The sequence below is a fragment of the Gadus macrocephalus genome, chromosome 11 (genome assembly GCF_031168955.1).
Source record: "Gadus macrocephalus chromosome 11, ASM3116895v1".
NCBI lineage: Eukaryota > Metazoa > Chordata > Actinopteri > Gadiformes > Gadidae > Gadus > Gadus macrocephalus.
The window spans coordinates 5604223-5621629 of record NC_082392.1 but is presented as its reverse complement, the minus strand read 5'-3'; the positions used below and the strand labels follow the sequence as shown (position 1 = coordinate 5621629).

Genomic DNA, 17407 nt, shown 5'->3' with positions numbered 1-17407 from the left:
AAACCTGAACACACATGTCATTCCATTTATGAAACATGTTTTTTATTTTTCCTTCAGCAAACAAAAGAAATACATAGCAAGAATTAGGGGGGAGGGGTTTTTCATTAAATATACATCAAAAACTAGTTTTTAGAATCAAAAACTATTGATAGTCCTATAAAAATAGAGTTATATTGCTTATTCTATCCAACTAAATAGGGAAGAATACAACTATAAAGGGAAACATACTAATCAGTCTCACAACGAACTAATACAGGTCCACGCGTTTAAAAGGATGGTCAAACTGTTGCAGTCAAGTCATCAATCTCTTGTTCCATCTCCTACAGACAAAAAACAAAGCAGATTGTGTGTTGAGGTATTTCAAACAACATAGCATGCTTATAGAACAATTAAAAAACACAAAAAGCCACCTCACTAGGCAAGGCTTTTTCAAAGTGTTCCCTGCATTATGACATGAAAGTATTTTGTGCCATCATTCTTTCATTGCCCATCGCTCTTGTCATCATCCCCCGTCATATGTATCGTGTTCTCCTGTTAACGGACAAACTCACCTTCAACAGCGTGGCCTTGTTGTACTCCCGTCGGTGTCTGTAGATGCTCTGGCACAGCAGGGCGTAGAGCTTCTCCAGCTGCCGGACCTCGTAGCGCTCCGTCCTCAGCACGACCTTCTCCAGAAGGTCCTGTTGGAGAGGGGCGTACGAGAGCAAAGCAATACTTAAGACGAAGGTCCGTGTTTAACCACCTCTGTTGTTATACCGTCGATGAAGAACACTAGTGTGGGCCTCGATATGTAAATGGAGTGCATTTATATTGCGCTTTTATCCAAAGTGCTTTACAATATTGCCTGACATTCACCCAGCCATGCACAAATTCACACGTACGTACGTCCGTCCGTCCACGCAAGGTGACAGCCAGCTCCTCGGGAGCGGGTAGGCTTAGGTGCCTTGCTCAGGGACACCTCAGCACTCGGCTAGGAGGAGCTGGGGGATCTAACCAGCCACCTTCCGGCTACCGGCCGACCCGCACTGCCTCATGAACTACCGCCGCCCCCACAGCCTCGATGTAGAGACCCTGTGGTGTAGTACCTTGAGCTTATTTCTGTCCACCTCCAGCGGAGGAGTCTTCTCGACCGGCGCCGGCACAGCTGCGTCCGCCTCGACCATCTGCTGCTGCTGCTGCTGCTGGACGGCCGACTTCAGCCCTCGCGTCACACGTCTCACACTCGACTCTGAGACCAAACGCAGAGCCGTTGACGCATCTGTCGGGTGTCAATGATCCACACGTTGCTCTCACGTTGAACATGAAATTAAAACAAGCAAACATCATTCGTTGCACGTCTCCCGAGGAAACGGTAGCAAACAGACCTGCGTGCGAATCCTCCTCTGTTTTCCCCGTCGTGTCGTCGTGGGCAGGCCGCCCAGGAGGCGCGCAGCCGTCCGAGCCGGCCGCGATGCCCCCCTCACAGCCCCCTACATCCATGGGCTCTGCTGGGTCCGTCTCCTTGGGTGGAGCTAGGTCCCCCTCTGCTTCAGAGGTCACGACATCGCTCTGCTCCTCCGCTGACGCTTCTTTGAGATCAACATCCTGGCCTCCACTTCCGCTACTTTGTCCGCCCGCAGGGTGGTCGATGCCGTCGTCGGTCGCCCCCGTGTTGTTTTGTGTCGGAGGGCTGTTATCCGGCTTCGGGCTTGCGTCCTGCGGCCCAGCCTCGGTGGGAAGTCCTCCCCTACGCCCGTCTTCTCCTTCCTCTTGGGCGGACTGGTCCATCTCTCGCTCGCCTGCAGAGCCCTCGTCGCTCTCCGTCCCTCCAGCCTCTTCCTCCTCCTCTTCCCCGTCCTTGGGGGTATGAGGGGAGCACGTCGACCTCTTCTTGGAGATCACGCCTTTGGACCAGCGGCTGCGGCGGCGTTTCTTCTTCTGGGCTGAAAGGGAGCAGGAGGGAGACGATATCTCAACTCTTGACGTGTTCCTTGATCCGTTATGCCTGATCCGTTTAAAATCGGTCACACTTCTAGCTGCTTTTGTGGGAACTGACCTGTGTTTTTGGGTGTAGTGTTGACAGAGGGATGGGACGAAGAGTTGGCGCACGCGGGTTGGACGGGCTCCAGAGCAGGGGCGACGTCACAGGCTTTGGCCTCCGCAGCAAAGGCTTTGGGCTGCTTGGGAAGCACATGGTAGAAGGACGGGGCCGAGCGAGACGTGGACCAATCTGCAGACAGGACCAGATACAGAGAGTATGCTCAAGTGTTCCTTGGTCAATACAAAGTATTGATCCTCCTCCGCCAAATGTTTCTTTGTTTGTCATTCACCTCTATTACTGCGGGACTCCTTGATCTCCTCACAGATCTTTTCAAAGTCTTCGTCCAACTCGTGTTTGATGATGGCGTGGACGGTGTCCTTCAGAGCACAAGCCCTGTGACGGATCTGACGGTCTACACACACACACACACACACACACACACACACACACACACACACACACACACACACACACACACACACACACACACACACACACACACACACACACACACACACACACACACAATGAGGACGTGGTCTATTTCCAGTATATATATATATATATATACTAGAGCTGTCAAGCGATTAAAATATTTAATCGTGATTAATCGCATTAATGTCATAGTTAACTCAGATTAATCGCGATGAATCACAAATTATTTTTCTATGCTAAATATCCCTTGATTTATTTTTCCCATAATTCTTCTCATTTTAATTATCTTATCAACATGGTGAAGTGCATCGGCTTGCCTTGTGCAAATGATTTTTTATTGATAACAACATTGGCACTGTATACTGATCAAAACAGAACGATACAAAAAAAGAGCCTATAGTGCAATTAAACGACTGCTTTGAACAAATGTCATTTGAACATAGCAGTCAGGCTACTGCTTCTTTGTTTTGAGCCAAAGAAGAAAAAAATAAAATAAAATTGCGTTAATCGCACGATAACGCCGTTAAAATTGGTTTGCGTTAACGCCGTTAATAACGCGTTTAACTGACAGCTCTAATATATACATAAATAAATGTATGCCATTCATGTATATTAGTTACCGGAAGGGTCTCGGTCCGGGTTGTACTCCAGGCAGTTCTTCCAGATGAGGTCGACGTCATAGAGGAACTCCCTGACCGTACCGTACTGGTGGCGGTCGATCTTTGAGAGAACCGTCGCCAGGTCCATAGGCTCCTTGATGACCTCAGCATAGTCTTCCACCTGCAACACCGCACATGGAATGGTTGTAAGATTTTAAACACAATAAGCGCTACCACTGACTATTTCCAATTTTCTTATACAACATATCACAAGTTATACACTACAGCACAATGATGTGTTGTTTAATTTGGCTCAATGTGCTGTAGGTAAGAAAGAGATAGAATCTTTGTTCATTTTATAAGGAATGCCATGTCAATGTCTGTGCTTAATGATTTGTAAGTGAATTGCTCACAAATCAATGGTTTGTGAGCCATTTTATTTTTTTGTGAGCTTCTGGCTCATTTCTGACCAATCAGGGCATCTCTTCTCTGATTGGTTTGCCGTCAATCACATGCACGCACAAAAGGATTCTGCCTTCTGTCTTTTCAAATCTTTCAGTCAGTTCCATTTTCTCTAAATCTTGCTCCTACTGCTCCTTTAAGCAGACAATGATTTTTTTGGTGGAGAGAGTAAGCCTACCTCCTCTAGATCCACAGGTTTTGTGAAAGCCTTAAAGCGTTTGTCTAGGGAAAGGCGGTTGGTGACATCACGCAGGAAGAGGCGGAGCTCCCTCCACGTGGCCTCCTCCTGCTCCTCCAATCGCTCGGCCTCTTCCTTGGTCAGCTGACGAGGGGCAGAAGGCGGGGCCACAGGCAGCACCTCCAGAGACTGGAGCACTGAGGAGGAGGGAGTAGAGATGGTCAGAGTCCATTAACTAGCCTATCAAGGAGATCTGAGTCAAGTAGCAGCTGTCAAGAACCGTTCAATCCAAACAGAGTCAAAGGGAGAACTGGCAGCTGGTCTTGACAGTGTGGGTAATAACTTACCGTCAATTGTATCATCATATTCAACATAACAAATTAAACGGGCTCGTCATCGCTTGGAAATAACATTCCAGCACTGACATAAGAAATTATGGTCTTCTCAATGACAACTGAAAACATCCATCCACTTTCCATTCTTTCTAAGTCCATTATTCAAGAGCAGACCCAAGAGGAAATATATTAGCTCTAATAAGCAATTTATAGCTCAGTCAGTGAAGCACTACTACATCATCAGTGACATTTCTTATTTCTTTTCAAATTCTTACAAATATTTTTGACAAATCGCGAATCCCGTTTCTTACCAGCCCTTTTCTTGGAAGCCGGGGCCTTGGCTGCCTGGTTGAGGATCAAGTCCTCAAAGAAGTCCCTCCTCTCTCTGGTACTGGGCACCGGGACGTTAAACACCTCGCCGTAGTCCAGACAAAACAACTCCTTCAGCTGGAAAGACAGGAGTGGAGCACTGTAAGCACGGTAAGAGGAAATCAATCTCGCATCACTGCAGCATTCTGGCAGGCCACCCAAGCAACCTTTAAAATAAGAGCAGTCTGGGACGTAATCGATTAAAAGCATTACATGCGGACAATGTACAGATGGTTTTGCCTGGTTTCATCGGGGTACAGCCTGGTTTACAGCTGGAGGCTTATTATTATGAAATTATCCATTAGTTGAAAGAGGGGGGGGGGGGGGGGGTCTGGGAGTGTACCTCTGGACTGAGCAGGTGGTAGGGCAGGTTGCAGGTGGCCAGCAGCAGTATGGGGGAGAAGGAGGGGATGGAGCGCAGAAGGCTGAGGAAGGTGGCCCTCAGGGCGGGCCCCACGGCCTCCCACCACTGGCCGATGTGGGGGATGTACAGGATGCTGGGAGAGGTGCGCTTCGCCTCCAGGAACATCTGCAGGACAAACATTCGGTTCCACAAGGTGAACGCCTTTTAAAAGTGCGGTCTTCTACGGATTTAGAGGTCTTTAAAAGTCCAGAATGACCCCGACAAACGTGGAGGTAAAACTATTACTTTTAGCGATGCAATTCCTCTGCTAAAAACTGCATCATGTCAGACACAACATACCGTGAACCTAAGAAAAGATCCAAACAACAGAGACCTAACGTGAATACGCTACGAATCTCATAACCCTGAAGACCACACGTTGAAATACCATTTATCTGTATTCATCTTTCCACACAGAAGAAGTAAACCCGCGTGTGTGTGTGTGGAACCTTCCCCGTTTCCTTCAGTGCGCTGGTTAATCGTCAGTGCCTGGCCCCTCCACCGTGCCCGACGGGACCCCCCTGGCCGTACCTGAGCACACGTCTCCTCCGGCGCGGCGGCGCTGGCTCCGAACAGGATGGCCACGTCCAGGGTGTGGACGGTGAACTTCTCCAGGGCGTGGAGCGCGGCGGGGGCCAGGTGGGAGCTCTGGCCGGAGCCCGGCCGGCCCTCCAGCAGCAGCCGGGGCCGGTAGGAGGTGGGCTGGCTCAGCGCCGTCCTGGAGTGGGAGGAACAGGGAGGATGGGGGATTGTTTTAACTTAAGAGGGGAGGAAGTTCCAACTCAAACACAACAAAACCAACCCAGAATGGACAAAAAAAAATTCACTTCATTTACAAAACAGGGCAGGACAAAAGCGTATCTTTTTCGGGCAGCAGGTAAGGAACAAGTAGCAACTAGAGGTCTTCCTGGGTCCAACCCAACCCCAGGATCTAAGACCCAACCCCTGGAACTCCACTGGTAAGGGTCCACGTTGTGGTATGGTCGATTGGGTCCGGGTCGGGCCCTGTTCCATCACTGCAGGTCCCGGGTCCGTTTATCATTACGTGTGATGCCCGAGTGGGGCCGAGAAGAAACGCAAAAGAGGGGCTGGGTGTCTTGGGTATGTTCAGGGAGACCATGAGGATCAGCTCACAAGAGTGGGACATAAGGTGACAAGACCACAGGAGCGCGAAATAAGGGGGAAAAGCACCAGCGAGCTCAGTCAGAGCAGAGGACAGGCGCACGGTGAAGACTGGATACCTTCTCGACAAGGAAAAAATAAGCTCAAAGAAAATTATTATAAAAAAGGGGTCAAACCTAGCGGCAACTCTTCTGTACGGGCCGCCTATAGGCAAATATTGGACAAGGATGATAAGAAAAATAAGCGCCATGAGGTGTGATATGGGTGGTGGGCGGTTACGGGTCACCTCATATGACTCATTGCATCTTTAAAGGTTTCCCTGGAGCCTATTCACGGTAGGGCTTTCTGTTAATTTGATCCCCTTGCATAAGGCTATCATAAGCGGATTCTGACATGAGACATTTTCAGTAGAACTGCCTTTTTAGTAAATGATTAATGGGACTGCATTTATATATAACTTTTATCCAAAGCGCTTTCAAATATAGACGTTCACCCATTCATGAACACATTCACATGAAGCGGCGGAGCCTACCATGCAAGGCGACAGCCAGCTCGTCGGAACCAGGTAGGGTTAGGGGACTTGCTCAAGGACACCTCCACATTCGAACCAGCAACCGTGTGGTTACCAGCCAACCCGGCCAGCTCTACCTCCTGAGCTACTGCTGCGCTACTGCCAACCCATGGCAGATCTAATAGCCATTTTAAGTTCCATAAAATACCCTCCCTGTCTCAGATACCAGTTCTCCCTCCTCTCGGACCGAGTGGAGTTAACTCGGTATAATACGGATCGGTATACGTATAATATTTCTTGAAGTAATTGGATCCAAATCAGGTTTCGGAGAGTATTTCCCGGGTCGATCGTGTTTCGGGTCTGTCATTTTAGACCCGTGAAAACCGGTTACACCACTTGGTCTTCTGAAGATCAACGCAACGTACCGGGTGAAGTCCAGGCGTCCCTGCGCAGTGGGGGTCTTGGGTTGCGGCCGAGAGCCGCCAGGGGACGGGCCCTCTTCCTCCTCACTGAGCACCACCTCGTCGTCCTCAGGCACACCACAGGGGAGATCTGAACACAAACACTTTACAGGTTATTCACTTCCTACTCTATGGGGTTCTGCCAGGTTGTGATCGGCGACCAGGACCCAGGCGTTCCATGGTCATCCCTGCGTTGTTCGTGCATATGATACGATTGACGTCTTGTGACAGACGCGATGTAACAGACGTATTCAAAAGTATGTAATTAGATCAGCGTCATGGACCCTTGTCTCGTCAAAGGACAAACACAGGTGTGGCTCATAACAGTCATTGTGGGTCTGCGACGTATTGTATGCCCCAGTGGACTGGTCATAGACTCAACTATGTGATGAGACCTTTGTGAATACTGTCCATACGGAGACCAATCTGCAAGCGAAAACGAAGGCGCCTCGGTAGTCTATGTTTGCTTTAGCTTTCTGCTAAAAGTTTGATACATGAAATGCTTTTATTTTATTGTTTTACTTTGCCTTTATTTTCTCTTACCTCTTTCGTGTTATTGTACGTTTGCTTTAGCTTTCAGCTAAATCTTGAATACATTGCACGTTCTACGATGCATTCGTTAACTTTGCCTTGTTTTCTTCTACTTCTCCATTTTATTTAATTTTTTATTATAATTAATGACGATGTTTCTATGTGAAGCACTTTGAGTCTGCCTTGTGCTATATTAATAAAGTTACCTTGCCTTGCCTAAACCGCTCCCTTCAACAGTTATAAAGGCCAACGAAAAGACCACCTACCTGCGAGTGCTCTTTTCTTGAGCCCCAGCTCCACGTGAGGGAAGACCCGGGTCAGCGTGTCCAGGAGGCTGTGCAGGGAGGCCCCCAGGAGGGGGACCAGGGCCGGGATCAGGGCCCGGGCTGGGGTCACCACCGCCCTGGAGTCACAACGCTAACAGTCAGTACACACACTTTGAACCGGGCGGACGTCAACACTGTTCTGGACGAGGAGATACAGCCGCAGACACAAACCCTGATCAAGCTGGTAAATGAATCATTGCCGTGTTAAATGACTTACTATTCGGATTACAAACCGTTTAAGCGGTCGCTCTCACACTGCATTGGCTGATGTTGAGCTTTTTTTGTTTCGTTTTTTTTATATATATATATATATATATTCTCCTCAAAGTCTCCATTTATTAATGCATAACATGCATTAGTGTCAAAGTGAACTTAATTGTCAGACAGACCGTGCGACAAGTAACATCCAACACCAAAATCCCCAAACTCTATTACCAATATATTTACCACACAACATAATATAAAAACAACACATTACAACACAACGCCCGGGTTTTCCAAGAACCAGACAAGCTCTCGCAGCGGGTTACCTCTGAGCGGCGGGCACCATCTTGGTCATGGCGGACAGGAAGTCCCTGCTGCCGATGGTGATGGAGTCGACGTCCAGGACCAGCTTCTGGGACGAGGAGTAGATCTGGGGGTAGCGGCGCCGAAGGGCGCACAGGGCGGCCTCCGAGCACACCGCCTTGATGTCTGCCCCGCAGTAACCTAGGAGACAAGGCTCACGTTAGACCAAAGATCCGAATTCAAACAGTTAATCTTAAGACCCTAGACTGGGTACCCCCAGCCCGTTCTGCCGGCGATTTGAATTCGCCCTGAAGAAGGCTCTGGAGCGGAGCAATACATTTCTTTCTGTTTCTGATACGCTTTTGTGGGAGCCGATCACCAAGCTGGCTATACCCCTGGCACACTAATGGCCGGTCTAACACAGGGACGACCGGGAAGCGACGGCAAAACAGCCAATTGCGTCATTTGAGCTAGGCCTGTAGATCACGCCTCTTGTGCTGAAAATGACAGCAGCTTCCCCAGACCAAGCTCAATCGTAGATTGAGCTTGGTCTGGGGAAGCTGCTGTCATTTTCTTAGCAATAGCCAGGCTACTTCGACCCGGCAAACAAGGTGTGCTTCTCCATCGAGGGTGGTTTTCATGTATGATTTGTTTCGTCAACAGGTTCTCTCCACACAGTCACATCGCTCACCTCACCTCTTTGACAGAGCTACACTGAAGAAACACATTGCAGGGAAAAGCAGCCACTGCTGAATATTTTATCAAGCAAGCTAGGAGAAATTCAATGAAGTGTTTTTTTTGGTACGTATAATCCCAATCTTTGACAAACATTGCAACAGCTATGATTAATCAACAACACACACCTGTGGCTTCTACGCTTGAGTCATCACTTGGCAGGCATTGCCTCATTGATAGGACACATCATGCCATCCTTGTTATGTGTATATAAGGATAAATAAGGTATGCATACCGACACATTTGTCCGCCAGTTCCTCCAGGAAGGCATCACAGGGTGGGGGAGACCACTGTTTGGTGTGAATCTTAAGAATGTCCTTCCTGGCCTGAAATGCAAATATTAACATTTGAAAAATCATTGACTAGAGCAACAAGCAGTGTGCCTGTTTGCGTGTGTAGGCTTTTTATGAACAGCTAATGCCAGTCTGCTTTTGATTTGTGCAACATTTGATGGCATGGTAACAATGATGAGCGCAGATGTCGTTGCAAGTGAAGTTCTGGGTCAGACTCTGTTCCTTTATTTGCTCTGCATCAAGACAAGGCCTCATGTAGTTGGATTGCTCGCTAGTCACAAAAATGATTCACACTTAGACGCACGTTGACGTGGAGATATCAGTTTGGGCCTCAGAGGGTTAGATCAATGGAGGAGGACACATAGACACACGTTGACGTCTGTTTGGGCCTTATAAGGTTAGATTAGTGTAAGAGGAAGAGGAGGGCTAGGTAAGGAGTAGGACTCCTACCACTCTGTCCGGGAGGCCGAAGAGGTACTCCCGGTCGAAGCGTCCCGGTCTCCTGAGAGCAGGGTCGATTGAGTCTAGTCTGTTAGTGGCTCCGATCACGATCACCTCCCCCCGGCTGTCCAGCCCGTCCATCAGAGCCAGAAGAGTGGACACTATGGAGCTTTATGGGGGAAAAACACCATTCAACTCAGAGGGTGTGAGAGGACAGATGGTGCTCTTAAACATGGCTCACATTCCCAATTGAGGGACATTTAACTGTATTCCAGATTTTAGGTTGCTTGCCTCAACATTTTTTTTATACCAGTGCGGGCAAATTAAAAATGTCCTTAAAATCGATCTTCAAGCAACTTCACTATCGGGATAATCAAAATAAAACAAAGATTGCCAATGATCTTCAGTGGAAGTAGAGGTTCAATGCGTCTTTATTTGCCATCCTCCATGTGTTATCAACAGTCACATAATACAAACAGCTGCTCACCTGTGGATCTGGTCTTGCCGACTGGACCGGACCGGGGCCAAGCCATCAATCTCGTCAAAGAAGATGATGGCTGGACGCATCTGGTACGCCTGTGGACCCATTCCATGGGGCACCAATTACCTTACTGACCTTCTCCAAAACAGCTTAGGTTTAAAGAATTGGCCTAACATAAGGCAAATGGCTGGCTATGCATAATTTTGTGACAGACAATAGCTGTATAGCATTTCAGAGGGACATTTATAAAAAAAGACAAAGATTGGTTTAATTGTGTGCGTTCATAATCGTGTGCTTTGTTGTGGCTGGTGATGTGACGCATGAACCCACCTGGTCAAAGAGCAGTCGGAGCTGCCGCTCCGACTCGCCCACCCACTTGCTGAGGCAGTCGGCCCCCTTCCTCATGAAGAAGGCCACCTTCTTGTCCCCCTGGCTGCACTCGTTGGCCAGCGCCCTGGCCACCAGGGTCTTCCCTGTGCCGGGAGGGCCGTAGAACAGGCAGCCCCTAGTCACACCAGGAAAAACAGTTGAAGTCGGGCTGTCTTCTCACGCATGTTTTGTGGTCGGTACCTCCAACGCCGACGTCCAGTTTCAATACAACAGCCTTTCAAAAAGGTGTCAACACCAAACAGTTTTTATGACAAAACGGTTTTCAATCTGATATCAATCTGTAGTAGGCTGTTGTAAATTTACTAGATCATTTCATATAAGCTAGACAGAGGATATACTTCATCTAGTTAAAAGTAAAACACACAAACTACCTGGGTGGTTGTATCTTGAACTTTTCAAAGACCTCGGGGTAGAGAAGAGGAAAGACCACCATCTCCTTAAGGGATGAGATGTGTCTTCCAAGCCCGCCGATGCTGTCAAAACACACCTGGAACACAAAGACACGGTCAAACACTTGTCTTCAGCACGTCCGTCTTCAAAAGCTTTCTCCTTCCAAAGCAGCTTTCTAAGATCATCTTTGGTCAAAGAACCAATCATTTATTTCAGAAAAGCGTTTCTAACACTTATTAGAAAAATTACATTGTGCACAAAAAAAAAACAAAAAAAAAACTGTTTGCCATAGTGTGAACGGTTCCTCATTCCAGAAGGGCTCGGCCGTGTTCGTTCTCAATCTCTGAATCTAAGCATGTTCCATTGAGCGGATGTTCAATGACAGCTGTACCTCTGATCCATCTAAGACTCTCCAGTACATGATTAAAGATGGAGAGGTTCTCCATAAAAGGTCCTACCGTCTTGTCTATCTGCATGGGGTCAACATCGGCCAGACTGGCCCCGATCTTCATTCTGTCCTTTTGGATACCCAGTAGGTCTTCCTTCACTAGGTTCATGGGTAGACATCTAAATCAAAAAAGCAATCATGTTTGTTAAATTAATTCTCTCTCATTTGAGGGGAGTAAGGCTTTGGATACTCGTTGTAGCTTTCTGAATGAGTACATCTATCATTGCTGTAACACGGGGAATTAGTTAGCCTAGCGATTGTTGTACTTGCACTTGGTTCTATGAACATCCTTTCTGTACCAACAGAGATATATTGATGCCCTTCTTATGACAAATGTACTTATTGTAAGTCGCTTTGGATAAAAGCGTCTGCTAAATGCCCTAAATGTAAAATGTAAATGTACATCAATATTCATTCTCAAAAACACGTAAACACTAATATTTCGGTTTACATGAATGAGGTAACCAAATCTATGCTTGTTGTGACGTCACGGAGGTCACAGACAGTGTTTGGGCTGAGGTGTGCACTGTGCAGGTCCCTAGCCGGCTCACCTGTTGACCGGTTTGCTCCTGGTTTTACTCCTCCTCCTCCTCCTCTGGAAGGTGGAGGAGGAGTCGGAGGAGGAAGAGTCACTGCTGAGTGTGGAGTCACTGTTGTGGATGGCGTGCCTCCTCCTGATAAGGAAAGGAAAACACGCTGCAATATCTGCCTGTGGGTCCATTACTACATGCACCCTCTGGGGTGGGACCCAAACCACACATAAAAAGGGCTTTTCAGGGAGAAAACAGACCGCTGTAATATTAAAAAGACGTCTATTTCAAAGGCTAAAGCTTTTTTTTTTTTTTCTTGCAAAACCAGGATTTGGGCAGATTTACAAGGGAAGCGGCCATTTTCATGAACTATAGTTCAATGATTATTTTCAATTAAAATCTACCTTCTGATGTTGATATCAGCATTGTATTTATACCTTAGGTTCAGCAAGAATCCAATTAATTACCACATTTGATGTTGGGGGATTTGCCTTTATAAGGGTATCTGCAGGTTTCAGCAAGTCAAATTTAAGACATTTTAAGACCTTTTTAATACCACCTTGAATGAAATTTAAGACCTAAAACACGCGATGGTGGGGGTTGGCAACAGACGCGATCCAACTTCGGAAACGGACGTCTTCCAGCCAACTGTCCTTGAATTTGCCCCTACCCATTGTCGCAGACTAGCTAGCAAGCATGCAGATAATCGTTTATATATGCAGCTAGCAAGAAAGAAGCCTCTCGACATGTCCTTCCTGAAAAGTCCCACGAGAAAATAAAAAAATAAAAAGTCCTGCCCCGACAAATTTAAGACCTTGAGTTACAGTATTTAAGACCAGCATATGACATTTGTAACGAATTTAAGACTTTTCAAGGCCTTAAATTTAGAAACATGAATTTAAGACTTTTTAAGGATGCGCGGACACCCTGAAAATACTGAACACCACCAGGAGAGGTGTGAACTTCATAAGGTTTACTCAAATGAACTGATTGTATGACGAATACAAAGCATGCCAAAAATTGGAAAGAACAGTTCAACCCAGAGACAAACAGAAAGAAAGAGTAGAGGAACTGAATTAAAGAACAGGCGCAGTCTTACCTTTCAGAACTACTCCTAATGATACAGCAGAAAGAAAGAGAAAACCAGAAATAGAAATGAAAAGTACGCACATGCATTAATGCAAGCTAGGGCTAGAACATTCAAACGCAGACGGCAACACAAGCTTTAAAACTTGGGGTACTTTAGCAATATTCTGGGACACATTTATGACTTTTGTCCTGCAATTTACACACAAAATGAACCCTACCCTACTACAATACACCATTGCTGGTTTGTAGACACAAATTGCCACATTGAACATAGGTGGCCACGCTCACTGGGAGAGGGTACCGTGGCTGCTTCAGTCCTTGGGGCAGTGGATGTTGATTGGCCGGTGGCTGGGCTAGAAGACTAACCGAACACTAACCTGCTGCTTCGCCGGCGGCTGTAGGGGCTTCTGGGGGCGTTGGCGTTGAACCTAAACCTGCGTCTGGTGGGAGAGGAGTGGCCCTTGAAGTACAGCGAGCGCTTCCGGATCTCTTTGGGCTCTGGGCAGGGCAAACAAGACATGGTTGATGGAGATGAGGTCAAGGGGGAACAGCTAGAGAGAACGTTTTCTGTAATGCAGAGGGAGCACTGATTAAACATTTTTGATACAAACAGAACCAAAGCAACCTACCCTTCTGTGGGGCTTGATAGCGATCCACAGCCTTTCTCTTCCTGAAGTCGTAGCGTTTCTGGTTGTCCCCTTCCTCATCCTCCCCCTCTTCATCATCGTCGTCATCATCCTCATCACCATCTTCCTCCTCCTCCCCCTCTTCCCCTTCATCCTCATCTTCCCCCTCTTCTTCCTCCACCTCCCCCTCCTTTACCACATTGTCGTCTTTGTCATCTTCTTTCTCAACATCTGTGATTTTTTTTATCAAAGCATAAACAATTATGAAATTAACCGTAGCCAACAATATTTGGAGGTGAAAAAAAATTATGGATAGAAATTATCTTTAGTTAAACAAGCAGATTTACACCATTCTTGTGAGAAACTTTTAATTAAAGTGCCGTTCAGAGTATAGTTGAAATGTATAAAAAAATTCTATAATTAAAATTAATTTTATTTATGCATTTAAAAGTGAAATGCATAAAAATGTCTGTCTCACCTTTACTGACTTTCTCCTGGGCATCAATGGTTTTCAGAGCCGTCCGTAGTGAATGTCGCCTCCTGTCATCTGAACTGTACATTCCAAGCTTTCAGGAAAAGAAAGCCAACAAGAGGAGAATGCATTTAGTTTCACTGTTACATATATGGTAGTGCAATTTTCTGCAAAGCCCAACACTCTCCAATAGTAGACAAGAACTGTTGCATAACCAAAGTTGAGACCTTCCAATATGCTAGTCTCCATTTAGACCAAATTCTTACATGCTGTATAGTAAGTGGGGCAGGCACACACACACACACACACACACACACACACACACATACATACCTCTTCTGTAGTGTCTCTATCTCTGTTTCGGACTCTGCGTCTCATCTTCTGCATGTCGTCCATCTTCTGGAGAACTGCTTCAGCAGTGCTGTGAGATGCAATTAGATTAACAACCAGCGACCAAACTATCACTGCGTTTGCTCGACACCCCTTCATGTGTCATAAAAGTAATTTTAAACAAATCCCACTCATTGGTATTATCATGTTAAATTGATATGCTCATGGCATAATGTTAACATCAACAGGTTTAAAACATCCTTTATTTTGTGTGTTTTTTAGACAGTACTGTATCTCAAAATGTTTTGAGATGTGTGTATAGTTGTAGTTTGAGACATAACAAATCATAATATTTTTATGCCGATGCATTATGCATCTATTTTGAACTTTTTCATATTTTGTTATCTTGTTCATGTGACGCCAAAATGTCTAAAATAATTCTGCATCTAAAGAAGAAAGCTCCTCCTCTTCCGCCTGCGTGACGAGGTCCGACTGGACCTACTTTGTGATGAGGCGGTCGTAGAGCACCGACTGCTTGCGTGAGTCCAGTCTGGTGATGCGTGAGCTTCGTCGCACCGAGTGGTCCTCCCCTTCCTCGTCCTCCTCCTCATCCTCATCCACCTGCCGGCTCCGCAGACTGAAGCGACACCTCTTCGGGGTAGAAGAGCACTCCACCTCATCCGAGACATCTGAGACACACACAAAATACATATGAGGAAAAAAAAGATGAGTTAAGCATCATAGTTCATGCTTTTTTTTTTGTAATAGTTTTCAGACATGCTTTTCAGGATATTGTGGCTGATGCCAAATGCCAAATTTCTGATGCCAAAAGTAAAGAGAGTAAATAAGTAAAAGCAAATTAGCATTAGTATGTATTTCATAATTTGGTATGACTTAACAATTTGCCCACTTTAGCTGGACTTATCACCAATTGTATTATCAAACTGTGCCACAGTACTGGAGGAATGATGTTTTAGGGTTTTAAAATAACATTGTGTAATAGATTCACTGAAAACCCAACATAAAAAAGGCAAACTTTAAGAAATGACTTTAAGAAAGAAGCCATTTGAACATTACAACTCACCTAATAACATACTACATTTACAAGTCACTGCAGGCTCTTTTGTTTTTGACCTACCTGCTTGCTGCCTTCCACTGCTTGCTTTACCCTCTCCCTGAAGACGAGGGGACTTTCTGTTGAAAGAAATCACCAATCACCTCAAATCCAAGTTCTAACCATCAAGAAGAATTGACAAATAATTAGTGTTTCCATATGTGTCATGCTTGAATTTCAAATAGTAAATTTAGTTCACTTTAATGACAATGTGCAGTGATAAAAGCATAACGGCACTGAATGCAGGAAGCATGTTCTTCTGACTGCTTTAACACATGACATATACAACAGGGCAGGCTGTTTCAACCTGGTGCAGTGCACGCCGGCCTTGTCATCAGTCAGAGATGGGCTAGTTGTCCCGTTCATTTTGGAAAAAGATGTCTCCAGTTTAACTCGTCGGTTACGGGTAAAGCTGGTTTCTTCCTGCGCCTTCTTCCCCTCAGCTCTCTCCATGACAACAGCATGACCCTGTTGATATGACATTAGCCAAATAAACTCTTAAAGTTGAACGTTTGAGATGACAAATACAAGGACACTTGTTTACCTGTGCTAAAAAAAACTGTCAAATTACAGCATCATTAAGAAAATGACAGCCCATGTGGTTAACGTTGTTCTATAGACGCTGTTTAATGTATGAGAATGGTATGGTACGTTGATCTCGAAAATGTATGGCCCATGACTGCTACTGGGTATCACTTGCTAATGTATCATTATTTGTTCAAGGCGCATATAGTTCAGGTAACGGATTTTCTACAGAAACAGGACGACATAACTTTTTAGAACTTAAGATACGTTACATAGAAAGTCAACACAAGAACGATATAGGGCAAACTTCCTTTTCAAAGATTATAGTTTCGATACAGAAGAATAACAACATTTGGAAGACAGATCGCCAGTCAGGAAAGTGAACAGACAATTCGAAGAGAGGGTCTACTGTTGTGATGCTGGCTAGTTAGCCTGCTAACGCGGTTAGCCACTTCACCCGCGCCGTTAATTAGTTGTTTATCTGGGTCAAACAGCTGTCATTCGGTAAATAAATCTAACGTTACCCATACATACATTTATGGGGATGTCGGTGCCGCTATTGGGGCTGTCATCTGGGCTCCGGGTAGACCTGGTGGCACTTCGGACGGACCTCTTCTCAAACGCGGGAACCAGCGACAGAAACTCGGAGCTAACGTTCAGTTCGGCTGATCTATTGAAGCTCGTCGCCGACTTTGCCACGCCACTGCCACCGCTTCGTAGAAAGACCATCTCGACTCACAGGGTAACTTTACCCGGCATCAATGACAACCGAAGAACCTTGATTAAAAACAATGCTACGCCGTTAAAATAAGTCAGACCGATGTAAATAAGCCATAGGACACACACCCTCTTCTTCCAGTACCCCTTGATTCTGGCGCCACAAACGTCATCGGATGTAGAGTGGTAGCGCGGGTAAAAAAAATCCGATGGGAGGCACATGTATGCCGCTACCATTGAATAAAAGACCAACCGATTGATAAATTCTACTGGATATGAGCAATGGAAGTCCAGCGGATAATTACCTTACAACTTCAAAAGGGATGAAAATAAATATTTTTAAACGGCTCTAAGATGACATACGCGGAACGATATATCATTAGAAACAACGTTCCGGCTATGGTCTCGCGCTACTATTAGTACTTGTGCGCGTTCAAATGCACAAGATGTCATGAGCAAAATAAGAGGCAAAAGAAAAAGTCCGCGTCTTCTCTAAATCATGTAGTAGCCAACCACGCACTGGATTTAAAGTTTTTTTCCTTGATTTTAGAGAAGATCAAACACCAA

The 17407-nt window shown here is 46.0% G+C and overlaps 1 protein-coding gene across 5 annotated transcripts; it reads right to left on the bottom strand.

Annotated features, from left to right (window-relative positions):
• Positions 1-20: 20 nt before the first annotated feature.
• LOC132467903 (ATPase family AAA domain-containing protein 2-like) lies at positions 21-17215 on the bottom strand. Of its 5 annotated transcripts, none has more exons than XM_060065485.1 (30): positions 16658-17215; positions 15906-16066; positions 15623-15678; positions 14987-15173; positions 14488-14575; positions 14161-14248; positions 13686-13913; positions 13434-13554; positions 13067-13081; positions 11989-12111; positions 11448-11556; positions 10971-11086; positions 10540-10714; positions 10216-10304; positions 9738-9897; positions 9230-9320; positions 8283-8460; positions 7693-7829; positions 6860-6986; positions 5333-5519; positions 4742-4927; positions 4341-4476; positions 3695-3891; positions 3076-3235; positions 2310-2432; positions 2036-2209; positions 1365-1922; positions 1086-1228; positions 552-680; positions 21-320 (listed from the first exon to the last, which is right to left on the bottom strand). In XM_060065485.1, exons 1-30 carry the CDS (start codon positions 16850-16852, stop codon positions 279-281), a joined length of 4479 nt encoding a protein of 1492 aa, XP_059921468.1. In that variant the 5' UTR covers positions 16853-17215; the 3' UTR covers positions 21-278. The 5 variants fall into 5 exon arrangements, with proteins under 5 accessions (XP_059921468.1, XP_059921465.1, XP_059921464.1 ...); XM_060065482.1 differs by having other exon boundaries at positions 1086-1258; positions 11989-12108; XM_060065481.1 differs by having other exon boundaries at positions 1086-1258; positions 16658-17214.
• Between the last annotated feature and the right edge of the window lie 192 nt (positions 17216-17407).

Bases quoted from the DNA above. Each gene is read 5' to 3' on its own strand.
- LOC132467903 (XM_060065481.1), bottom strand. From the start codon at position 16,852: ATGGTCTTTCTACGAAGCGGTGGCAGTGGCGTGGCAAAGTCGGCGACG. The intron at 15,174-15,622 runs GTAGGTCAAAAA...TGTGTGTCTCAG, and splicing joins CAGTGGAAGGCAGCAAGCAG to ATGTCTCGGATGAGGTGGAG. The intron at 1,259-1,364 runs GTCTGTTTGCTA...GACACCCGACAG, and splicing joins AGAGGAGGATTCGCACGCAG to ATGCGTCAACGGCTCTGCGT.